The sequence below is a fragment of the Prunus mume genome, linkage group LG6 (genome assembly GCF_029339155.1).
Source record: "Prunus mume cultivar Tortuosa linkage group LG6, ASM2933915v1, whole genome shotgun sequence".
NCBI lineage: Eukaryota > Viridiplantae > Streptophyta > Magnoliopsida > Rosales > Rosaceae > Prunus > Prunus mume.
This window is the reverse complement of record NC_142703.1, coordinates 22,232,704-22,245,314: the sequence shown is the minus strand read 5'-3', so window position 1 is coordinate 22,245,314 and position 12,611 is coordinate 22,232,704. Positions and strand designations below refer to the sequence as shown.

At 35.2% G+C, this 12,611-nt stretch overlaps 1 protein-coding gene across 2 annotated transcripts; it reads right to left on the bottom strand.

Moving 5' to 3' along the window:
- Positions 1-2,160: 2,160 nt before the first annotated feature.
- On the bottom strand, positions 2,161-11,790 carry LOC103335919 (uncharacterized). Of its 2 annotated transcripts, XR_016127876.1 has the most exons (14): positions 11,594-11,790; positions 10,872-10,945; positions 10,510-10,593; positions 10,250-10,330; positions 9,337-9,417; positions 8,169-8,261; positions 5,501-5,680; positions 5,251-5,318; positions 5,124-5,169; positions 4,838-4,889; positions 4,610-4,663; positions 4,427-4,519; positions 3,393-3,459; positions 2,161-2,457 (listed from the first exon to the last, which is right to left on the bottom strand). XR_016127876.1 is itself a non-coding variant. In XM_008238954.2 (13 exons), exons 1-13 carry the CDS (start codon positions 11,733-11,735, stop codon positions 2,366-2,368), a joined length of 1,161 nt encoding a protein of 386 aa, XP_008237176.1. In that variant the 5' UTR covers positions 11,736-11,786; the 3' UTR covers positions 2,161-2,365. The 2 variants fall into 2 exon arrangements, 1 of the variants encoding a protein (XP_008237176.1); XM_008238954.2 differs by lacking the exon at positions 5,124-5,169 and having other exon boundaries at positions 11,594-11,786.
- Between the last annotated feature and the right edge of the window lie 821 nt (positions 11,791-12,611).

Here is a 12,611-nt window from a genome sequence, read left to right as displayed (position 1 = left end):
GGATACAAATATAATTATCAAAGTTTCATGAGGACTTAAGTTGATTGAACCAACTAACAATAAACCACGAGGCATGTTCTCAAGCATGAAGAATGTAGTACAATCATCTCTGTAAATATTTACCTTTGAAGGATTTACGAATAATCCTATTTGCCCCTGCGTATTTATTAAGAAATTAAAGTCTAAATTTGCGATAGTGGTAGTATATGTCCATGACAACTAGTCGTAAATCCTAAAAAGCTTCAAAAGATTGTCGAATATCTAAAACGCGAATTTGAGATGAAAGACCTTGGGAAGATAATATTGTGTTGTGGCATGTAGATTAAGCATAGTGCTAGTGGTATTTTTCTCCATCAATCAGCTTATACTGAAAAAAAAAATATTTATTGAAGTGATTTGGCATGGATAAAGCTTATATACTTTGCACCCCAATGGTCGATTGGTCTCTTCACTACAATAAGAAAGATCCATATCACCCAAAAGAAGATCATAAAATTATCCTTGGTCCATAAGTACCATATCTTAGTGCTATAAGTGCCAGACCAATGTGCCAATGTGCGTTATTGTACTAGAACAATGTGCCAGACCTGACATAGCATTTTTAGGAAATCTGTTAGCCATAAAAAACATCCTATGATATCTTTGTGGAACAAGAATCATGAGCTTATTTTATTCCAATGAATCTACCAAAGCCCCAAGATTTGTTGGATATGGTGATGCAAGATACCTCTCTAATCCACATAAAGGTCACTCACAAACTAGTTATGTGTTTAGTTATGGAGGACAACATTCTCATGGCACTCAACCAAACAAACATTGGTTGCTACATCTTCAAATCACTAAGAAATACTTGGCCTCCATGAAGCTAGTTGTGAATATGTTTAGTTAAGATAAGCGATCCATCACATTCGGAGCACACGTGCCCTACCCTTAGCAATAAATACTACAACCATAATGTATAAAGACAATGCAGCTTGCTTTGATTTTATCAAAGGAGGTTACATCAAGGGTGACACAACTAAACACATTTCACCAAAATTCTTCTACACACATGAGCTTCAGAAGAGTGAAGAAATCAAAGTCAAACAAATATGTTCAAACGATAATCTGGCAGATCTATTCACCAAATCCTTGTAAAAATGTACATTTCAAAAGCTAGTGCATGGTATGAGATTATGTTGACTATGCAAGAAATCGAATTGAAGCTTGCATAAATTATGGGGAGATATTCATCAGAGGAGCATTCAAGAGTTCTCTAACCAGGACCTATGCGCGTTGGACTCTTTTTCTTTTGACTATGATTTTTCCCACTTGATTTTTCCTAGTAAGGCTTTGACAAGGGACATAAGCTCATTCAAGCTACATCAATGTCCTAAACAAACTTGTACTTTTTTTCCTTCGCTTCGGTTTTTTCTCACTTGGTTTTTCCTAGTGAAGTTTGAATGAGACACCTAATTAGCAATTTGCAGGCATTCAAAGGGGAGTGTTAGAAAAGAGTTGATGCCGCAAAGGAAGAGTTTTTGTGCATGCCATAGTATATTGATTTAAGTGCAATAGTATATTGATGTAAGTGCAATAGTAATCTTGGTGGGTGAAATGTTTTCACTTCCATTTCTTCCGCAAATCATTAACTGTGTTCTTGTAAGCCCATTATATAAGGGTATGCTTGTAGCTTTGTAAAACACTTCGATCAGACCAAAATATCAAACTAAGAGACATTTATTCCTAAGAAAAGAGAAATTCGAAGAGAGTTCCATCGGTGTAGTGACGAGCAATGTCAACTCCACTACCATTCTTTGTGGTACTCTCATACTATGTCTATTTTATAACATTTAAATAGTTGTTCCCAATGACATCTTCCATTGAAGCCCTTAAAGCTTATTCGAGGACACTGTCGAATCTAATCCGCATTTCTATCTAACAATCTAAATCGTGTATTTTTCAAAAATTACATAAACGGTAAGTCATCAATGTTTCAAAATAAAAACTACTATTTAATCAAATGGTTATATGTTCTCAAATTTAGTTTTTTTTTTTCGGGGCCAAAATGATTTCGAGGGTAAAAGTTAAAAAAAGAGGCTTTGGATTGAGGTTTTATTTATTTCTTATACTCTTGATGTTTGCCTCATACGCAAGCTTACGTCACTATGCATGGGGGACTTTGATTGGTCCAAATGCATGAAATCACTTTTTAAAATTAGCCAGTTTAACTTACAAATTGATACTAAAGAGAATAATTTCACATATTTGGTGATAATTTGTGATCAATGACACTAATGAGACAATAACTCAATAAACAGCTACACGAAAACGATTGTCTCAAAAAGCTACGGATATTAGAGCAGCACATACCCAACTGCCAGATTCACCCAAACTTTCCGATTTCCATCTTTTTCTTCATTGCTCTTTGACCATGATATACAAACGAATCTATAAGTCCTGCAATGGTAAATATACCTGGAAAACAAAGTCGAGTTTTATCCATCACTAAATGTAGGAAAGTGAAAACTGATAACCAAAACTACCCTAGCACAGAATAAGGCCAGTAATAGAACCAAGAAAAAAAAAAGTCTGATTTCAATGCATCAAAATTAGGACTTTGGAAAACTGGTTTCAAAGATCTGAAAATTCTAGCACCAGAACTGTTGCATGTTATTTATTCCAAAGCATGGATCATACAACAGTACAACGAAAACGCTGTAATCTGTTATAAAAGAAAAATAAAAATGTATTTCTGCCAAACCATCTAAGTTGTTACAGTCAACTCCAACTTCCATTTCTCCTCACTATTCACTAGTTTCTGTCCTCAAGCTCTTTGCTCTTACCAAAAAGTTTATAATATTGCACATGAATAGCATGAGCGATACATATATCTAGTTTCATTGTACAAGAAGTTCCAACTCAGAGACACTGATTTTTCTACGCACATGCTCATTATGAACACCTCGAAAAACCACCCATGGGGTCATCGTGAGTCATTGAGTGGTACATTTGACCCTTGAAGTGGATGTAAGGGAACTACTGAATCTAAGTGCTAAACAAGAAAACTACAATAATAATAATTTTTGTTCCAAAATCAAAAAGGGAAAATATCTATTGATTTCTTACCTGTTTGAAACATACAAAGGGTTTTGTAAGAGTAGAGGAAAATAATGTTCAAGTACTTCTCTAAAAAGAAACTGTAGGGAAATTCAGCAATGAACTCAATAATTCTCTTCAGATTTCACAACATGCATGTATGATGAGCAAAATGGTTATATAAGGAAGAAATAAATAAAACCAATCACAGGGATTTCAGTACACCCCAAATACTGTCTGAGTTTCTTGCACGCACATGAATTGGGGAAAAATGAGAGAGAGAGAGAGAGAGGGAGAGAGAGAGATGATAGTACCTCCAACTATGGCACAAATATGGGTCATAAAGTGTAAAAATGGAACATGTTCTTCTTTCAATGTCACCTGAAATACCGATCAAACGTAAAGATGGTTTACTATATAAGGCAGCTCATCCTAGTTCTTATCTCAATGGCATCATTATGTGCTGCTTTATTAACAGGTGATGACAATTTTGTGATATACACTTCTTTTTCTTTTGTTCAAATCAGGATGAGGTTTGTTGAACCTTATGCACTGCTTTACTAACTGGTGATATAAACCTTAAAACTTTGTGATATACACTTCTTTTTCTTTTGTTCAAATCAGGATGAGGTTTCTTGAGGGATTAATAGAATATGCTCCATGCTACAGTTAGGCTAGAATCCAACACTTTCTCCCATATTCAGAGAATAGTTCAAACCCACCTCAACCTCAGCTTGGCAGCTTATACGCTATCATTCTTTTATCATGTTTGGTTAATCATGTAATGGTGGATGTACCCAATGATGGTTTAAACTTAGCAGTTCCTTTTAAATGGTCATTAAATGTATTTATCTGAGGGAACAGTGTAACACAAAGGAGAAGAAGAGGGATGCACAGTATGCCCACCGACGCGGATCACCATAACTGGTTTATTTTACAGTATTTGCTAATCTTGAAATGTTTTGGCAAGCCTCCTAAGCTTCTAATGATTTTTGAAAATTATACAGCTCTAAATCCAAATTGAATCTAGGGTTTTTCATGTGTCCAGGGCGTAAGATACATGAAAATCTGTAAGAAATGTGCCAATCCACAGAACTTGGAAGCTTTTCTTGAGGGTGGGGAGCAGAAACTCCACAATGGTAGAAGGTTTTCACTGGGGAAAGTCTTTAACTTTTTTCTCTGAACAAGAAAAAATTTATCCTTTTTTTTTTTTTTTTTCATTAAGAAGGAAAGCACAAAACTAAGAAAAGGAAATCTTCCATTAAAAAAGTGGATGCACCAGCATAATTATAAAATTAGTCTAAATCCAGTTTAGAATAGCTTGTTAGATGTGGACCAAGTAACACACCTTAATTGGAGAAAGATCATAAAAGAAGAAAACTCCTGGAAGCAGCTGAGAGTGTCCCAACTCTGAACTCTTAAAATGCTCTGTCACAGAGTACTATATCATACAAAATTGAGTGCATATGAGGGCATGATGCGATGACAACTAACATAGTAGAACAAGCAGATTGAACAAGCTTCAAAGTACCTGGTTTGAGCGAATTGTACGACCTCTAATATTGGTGTATAATGTAGGGACCACCTGCAAAGTAGTTAAGTGTCTAAATATCTCAGCACCATTATAAGACATTCAAAACAGTTCCAGGAAAGAAAAGAATTCTCCCTTCTTTTTTTGTTTTTCCTTTCTCTGTTGCATTTAGATCAGTTATCAAATACTACCTGTCTTAGAAGAATATAGCAAACTGATAATACCAACCTTGATGAAATACTGGTACATACCATTCGGTGTTTCCTGCCTCCACTGTACACTGAAAATGCAGTAAGAAGTTTAGGAAATATTCTTAAGTGGGAAAAGATAACAGATACAAGTTTAGGGAAAATGTTTGAGTAGATCTCCTTCAACTAAAACTATAACATAAACAGTTTATATTATAGCAACATTTATTAAATGAGTCACCCCATTACAAGAAAAAGATAACTGTGAAAAAGATTTAAGCACTCTAAGAAAAGCTATGAGGGGAAAAAAAAGAAGGTATATGGACATGTAAATTCCAGCCTGGAAACAAAATTGATCCACTGCAAAGCCCTCTGCAATAGAAATACAACACCATATGATATCCTATTTGAAAACCTGAAATTAACAGTGTAAGGATAGAAAGAAACAATTACCCATCAAGGGGATTTAGCATGCCAGGAAAGTAGTCACCAAAAGCTAATCTATTGATCTTGTGACTTATCTGTATCATGAAAGATGAAATTGAAATGAATTTTTTAAATGATCAGAAACACAAATTTCATTAAAAATAGAAAGAATGTACAACAAACAAAAACAAAAAACATAGAAAGATGGCTAAATTTACAGTAGCTTCCATGATAACATTATTTGATTTGCTACCAAAGTAAATAAAGTGCTCCTTACATTGTAACTATCTGTCTGGAAAGCCAGCAAATCCTGCACATGAACGTTTGACTGGTGAAAGCTTTTTCCAGATACAAAATGAAAATTACCAGCGACTTTATTAACTTCAAGAGATCCTTCAATGTTACATCCTTCACCATCTTCATCTTTAATCTTTTGAATAAAACCTTCCCGTTTGCACTGTAAAACAAAGGGGCATTGAAAATTAATATCAACATAATGTTACGGAAACATCATAACTACCCAAATTTGGGCGTAGAGGTGTACAGTGGGCAGTCTTTAAGACCGGCCCAATAGTGCTTCGTGTCATGCTCAGGCTACATCTAGTTTAACAAACCAAAAACATATTCATGACACTACAGCTTTCCCAGTTTAGAACAATGTCACAAATAGAAGATTTCCTAAAATCAGGAGAAACAGACGCCCAAAGCGCGGCCCACACCTCCTCCACTTCAATTCCCTCATCATACAACCCCATATTACTTTAGCCTTCTTTCCCCTACCCAATACTTTAAATTTCTCACCCAGCAAAGAAAAACAGTGTTTTGGTGCCCCCAACTAACATTAATCCCATTAAATGAAAAACACCATAATTGCCAGCTAAACCTGCAAGATAAGAAAGTGCGACCCACTCTCCCCTGCACTCTTGCATAAAATACACCAATGTGGGCATAACAAGGAACCTGGCCTACGTCTTTGGAGTAAATCACAAGTGGTAACCATCCTGCGTACCACCAAGCGAAAACCTTAACCTTGGGTGGGACCTTGTACACATTTTCTGCTTCATTCAATGTTCAGGAAATCATAAATCATCGTTCCCCAATGATATAAAAATTGATTATCATCAGTAACTCTAGAAAATCGTACATATTTCCTATATACAAAAGTGGCCTTGTTGTATTTTAACTGCACAGAGTGTAAATTACAAAACATCCAAGTGCACACATTCACACACTACACTTCTTGTTTTTTTAACATTTGTGACTACAGAAAGTAGAAAATCAACCAATAAATAATTAACTATAGAGAATGAATTCAGAATACGAATCATTAACTTATTATATAAAATCCCCACAAGCAAATGATAGTAAAACAACGTCATAGTAAACCTATAAGGACTTGGGATTTTATCGTCAAAGTGATAAAGGAAAAAATTGAAAATTTGATTTCATTGTCAAAAGCAAAATGCACTTAGAAGTGCAAGTAAAATAATAGGTGATTTTTTATTTGTATGTGAATTTGATATACAGTTACATACAAGCATTTTTCTGATAAGGAACAAATTTTATTAAGAAGAGCGTAAAGTACAACGGATTAGATGTCCACAGGACCACAGAGAAGGAACTAGAAACAACAACAGCAAACTAAAGGAAAACAACAGGATCACCAAAGAAGCAAAAGACACTAATAAAATCCACATTCCAGTTTTAAAAAAATTGCACCTAAAGTAGTATCTCTAAACTTGGAAGAGAGTGGAGCCCACAGAAACCCACAGTCCTTGGGTTCCCCCCCAGCGGCAGCCCCAAATATTCCACTGGCCACCTCCCCACTTCACAAGCCTAAATATAAGCTAACTTTCCCAATCTCCCATGTTGGGTATTGATCCCTGCAATTGAGCACTTAGCTCTATTAATTCTTAACACTGGGAGGGCGCAATAAGATTTAATCACCTATAACAGATTGTTAATACTATGATTTTCCCTTAAAAGAGTATCGTCCACAAATTGGAGATGACAGATTTCCACTTCTTCCCTTCCTACTGAGAAACCCTTCAACAGCTGTACTTCTCTTGCCTTATCCACCATTAATAATTATAGAGAAGAGTGATAGCAGTCGTATTACCTTAAACCCCTTGTAGCGCCAATTTTACCCCTGGGTCCACCATTAATAATTATAGAGAAGAGTGATAGCAGTCGTATTACCTTAAACCCCTTGTAGTGCCAATTTTACCCCTGGGTCCACCATTAATAATTATAGAGAAGTTAACAGATTTCAAACATCCATACATCCAGTTTCTCCAAGCTGCCCAAAATCCCTTTTTCTCTAAAACAAAGTCCAAAAAGTATCACGTTCAATGGACAAGAAACATTGTAGTGTTGGCATATTGATATGCTTATCGTATTCTCAAGAAATAACCAGCTATGCTAAGACAATAGACTGTCATTTCCAGGGACCAAGATTAAAGACCCAAAGACCGCCTTGCCAATGGATCCACTGGATAGCACTTTAGGGTGCCTTAAATTTGTTCGACATAAAAATTGTGGTGTTGTTGTTTCTGAATTATTCAGTTCAACTAATTATGTAACTCTTTACATTTTATATGGCAAGTTCTACAGTGGTCTCTTCTGACTCGTCTCTCTCTTCTATGGGGAAAAAAAATATGCAGAACGCAAAGATAAAAAATTATAAAATTATAAAATTAAAAAAAAGTTACCATCCACATGAAGCAGTATTTATTTCAGAATTCCCCCTTTATACACAAGAAAGAGTGCCCCAACCAATTATTAACCTTCAAGAACAGCAATATTAAAAAACCCTAGTTCAATTTGCTGGGCCAACAAGAAACATTATATTTCCTTATGAATTTTTTTGTTGCCATAATATGTCGATGTTTGTGCCAGTCAACCAGATTGCACAAAGAAAAATCAGAATCATCTCATAAACTAACCTGGTCTATCAAATCTGCATTTGTCAGTGCCCAACCTTTTTTCCTATATGCATCACGAACTTCATCGCATGAGTTGCAACAGTCATCATCAGACTGCATAAGAAAGCACATATAAGTATACCAATCAATCTTAAGGTCTCAGGACACACATAAAGATTCTTTCAACATGGAATTATATATATGAATTTTTGAGTTCATGAGATAGAATCTTCATAACTTTGCACTATATTTACGTTTCTTAAAGGGGAACTGAAGAAAGTGAGACTTTGAATGGAAATATTTTCAAAGGCATTCCCGGGGCATGCATCATAGCAAAGGCACAATAAAAACCCCCCAGGCAACCTGTGCTAAAAGTACCGAAAGGCATACGCTATTCTCATAAGGCTTAAGAGGCATAAACCATTTGGGCCTTCTATGAAAAATAAAAATAAAAAAACTTCCCCAGACAAAAACAACACCGTTTGGAAGGGGTAACTTAAAAGTAAAAAGCAATGCGGATAGAAGAGGCCTTCTGCCTCTTTCTCTCTTGAAGATCTTAACTCTTGCTTGTTCAGCAGCAAGAGGGGTGAAGTGTATTTTCTCTTATGGAATTGCTTTTATGTTTTGTGAATAATCTTATTGGATTATCATTATGATTGTTGGATAATGTTCTTGAATTTCATATGTCTTATAAATGACTACTAATATGTTTCTTTTCAAATATTATTATATAATATCATTGATGAATGGTTATTTATTTTTTATGGGAAACAAAATTCTATTAAGATGAGACAAAAGGACAAGATGTGAAAAATGGTCATGTATGAATAACATTGCACATTGATGGATTCTGCAATACTAAAATTGGACCCCAAAGTTACGTGAACTTTCTGGCATAAAATTTAGCATGAAAGAAGAAGAAATAGGAGACCCATAGGTTTTCTAAGCAATCAGTAATCACACCCGCATGAAGCCTGTTAGTCAATCACAAATAGTTCTCTATGGTTTGGTTCACTTTTGGGTTTCTTTGTGGGCATCTGTAGCTGCAGAATTTAGAGAGCCTTAAAATTGGTGGTGTCTGTGGCATCTTCCACATCATTTGGAACTCAAATTTTGTGTCCCTAGCATTATTGTTCAAAATAAGATAACTATTATAGCAGCGCAAGGAACAGCACAAAATCATTTATACCATTTCTGCTCCAAAGCACGAACCACAATATTTTTCATTATGCTCAAGCCTTCCACCATGCCTTTGCAAGGGATTATCAATCTGCATTAGGCAAGTAAAGTGGGAAAAGAAGAACAGGTTCAGTGCATGCCAAACAAACAAATAATAACATGATATCATATTACAAGCCAACATGGATTATATAAATTTTTTGCTTATTCCTTGTGTTTTTCCCAACCAAAAAAAAATAATAATAAAACAAGGAATAAGCAACCAACATATGCTAATTATGAAGGAATATGCCTTGTGTTTTTCCTCTTCTTTTGTTTCTTCTATTGAAGAATTCTTGTTTCAACTGTGTTTTTCTTGTGTATTACTCATGCAATAAAGGTGAACAAACTTGCAAAAGCAGTAATGAAGTTTACCAATGGAGTGGTGCATGAGGCACCAAAACCTAAATATTTTTCTTTACCATTTTCCATGTCGATGGTAAAATAAGAGCACCAAGATGCATAGTAAATCAAATATGTCATTTATATGCCTCATCAAATTGTACCCAACACATAGAACCTAAAAGTGAGCAATGATGCACTTGCACATCATATAATGAAGGGATATATGGGCATTCTATTAAAAAAGACAGGCAAGCTTCTGCTAGAAAGCTGTGAGAAAGTATTATAATCACATGGGAAACTGATGTCTGCATGTGTGCATGTGTGCATGTGTGCATGTGTGCATGTGCATAAAATTTTTTTTGTACTTCTACATGGTTTTGTCCACAAAACAAAGGCAGAGTAAAATACAAGTCATGGTATTATCTCAGCCCAAATTGTTCCACAGAAAACTGTAAGTATAAATAGGTGTGCAAACATGTAAGATATGTATGTAACCAGTGCATGCAGAAGAAAAATGCCAGAAAGCTGCTCCCACAAACCTTTGGGGCACCAATTCCATCCTTCTTAGCTTCTATTACATTACCATGAGCATCAATTCTTTTCTTGACTATATCGTGTCGCTGCAAGTAGATATATCATAAATTGTGATTGTTAACAAGAAGTAAGCATGACATTCAAGAAAGTTGGTCACAAGCAACATGATTGCAATAAAAGTCAATATTGAACATGTTCCTAACACAATTGTAATTATTAACGCAAAAAAACAATTAACAAGAAGCAGCTGCCTGTAGTATTATACTATGTCAAAATGTTGTTCACCGCTGATATCCATTGTGTCAAGACTGAGTAATGAGCACCGGATTGCAGGAAAAGTTACATCAAACTGCAGTTTCAACCAAAAACAAATAATCAGTACAACTAGAACCAGTAACGACTATGTGGGACAATATTTCACATACAAATGCACTACTCCATGTGAAAGTTCAAAACCAGAATGGATGTAAATGTATGAACATAACACATAAAAAGGTGTTTTACAAAATAACACGTATAACTTGCAAAGAATGATAATTTGAACCTTTGAAGTTATGGTAAAATGAATGGTTTAACATTGATCACTTAAAAGTGAATCTGGGGAAGCAAAAATACAGAGATCATTACATTGATATGTAAGGTTTCCCCTCTTGAAGCATCTACAAGCAGCTTTGACTCTGTAACAGTGTGGAGGTATAGTCCTGCAAGCACAAACAAGTAAAAGAATAAATAAACAAATAAAATACAGCTTTATAATATTATATAACAGCAAAATAAGTGCTCATAGCTCCAGCATTCATCCAATGTGATCGATGACTGCAGCAGTAAAAGGGAAAAAGAACTCAGCATTACAAACAGATTTAATACAATTATTGTGCCGCTTATTGATAGTTTTGATCCCTTGATCGATGGCTAATGGCTACTATCAAGGCCTTCCATCATCTAATCCACCACAAATATTTATTCATCACGACGTATAGCTACAAATATGATCCTCTAACTAACTTCAATTTCCCCTCCACAAATCCTCTGACACCCTAGAATTTCCCCTTCACAAATTTATTCATCAAGAAGAAACTTTTAATTGTCCCTGAAAAAAACCCAATTAATCCAAGCCCAGACAAAGATCATTTAGCCCAGTGTGTGAAGTGAACCAAATTGGCTTTCAACACAAAAATCTCAGTTGACCCATTTACAAACCATAGATATAGATGACAGAAGTAATCCTGCACAACCCAAATGCTACAATTTCTAAACTTTTTCCGCACCTCAGAATTATTAGAAAAGCGAAAAATAAACAGGGGAGAGAGAGAGTTGATAAATAGAAAAAGTGAAAAAGGGTTGCATACTGAGCTCAGAGAAGAAAAGCAAGAGGATGAGGAGGGAAGAGGCGAGGGTAATAATGCCACCGGAGAGTGTACGGCTGAAGAAATCGTCATTGATTTTAGGGTAGGCGTCCAAATTCCTCAGCTTCTGAAGGATGCTGTCCATGGTCACCGGCCTGCGTTGACTACTCTCAACAAATTCCTTTATTTTCTGTTCTTTTCTTTTCTTTTCTTATACACGACAATACAAAATAAAATAAAATGCTTAATTACCGTTTTCATATCCTCTTAAATGTTAATCTCAATTTAGTCCCTCGAACTCAATTTTTCGCACTTAACCCTCTGCTTTTATTTTCTCACATAGAATATGCTTGACTTTGTTCCTATTCTCTGCAAGTGACTTATTCTTCCCCAAATTCTTACTCTTGCATCTTCAATAAATAAAAAAAATTTAAAATTTCCTTCTTTCTCATTGAAAATCATGTGGTGATCCTCCCAATGTAACCACAAAAAAAAATTATGTGGTGGTGGCTAAAACGTAATGGACTTATTCCTTGTAGATGGACTTTTTATGAGTTTGAGGTTTCAATTGGATTTAATGTTTTGTCAATGTAGAGTGGAGCTCTTTTGTTTTGTTATGTTTTTTTTTTTCAATTATTTATAGTAGTGCCCTAAAATTAAGATTAAATTTCATACTATACCTAAAAGTTGAAGTGGCCCACTTTGCCTCCTTTATCAAGGTTTGATGTTCCACTACCCCCTCCATTAAAAAGTCTCCAAAAATTGATGACATGACAAGGGTGTTTACGTAACTTTGTATGTGCGGGTTTTACATTTAAATAATTAAAAAAATTAAAAATCAATTAGATGTCTAAGCAAAAGCAAAGAAAAAACCTCTCTAGGTAAGACATTAGCTGATAGGGGTTCTTTTGATGCCGCAATTTTGATGGTTGCCAATTATGAACTGTGTGAGCTTCCGGTGGCTACCAATTATGAACTAGAAGAGGGTTCTTTCGGTGACACAATTATGTTGGGGAGTAGG

Coding starts and splice junctions, on each gene's coding strand:
- LOC103335919 (XM_008238954.2), bottom strand. CDS start 11,735: ATGGACAGCATCCTTCAGAAGCTGAGGAATTTGGACGCCTACCCTAAA. Junction 10,331..10,509: donor GTGAACAACATTTTGACATA/GTATAATACTAC, acceptor ATCTACTTGCAG/CGACACGATATAGTCAAGAA. Junction 9,418..10,249: donor ATGGAATTGGTGCCCCAAAG/GTTTGTGGGAGC, acceptor TGCCTAATGCAG/ATTGATAATCCCTTGCAAAG.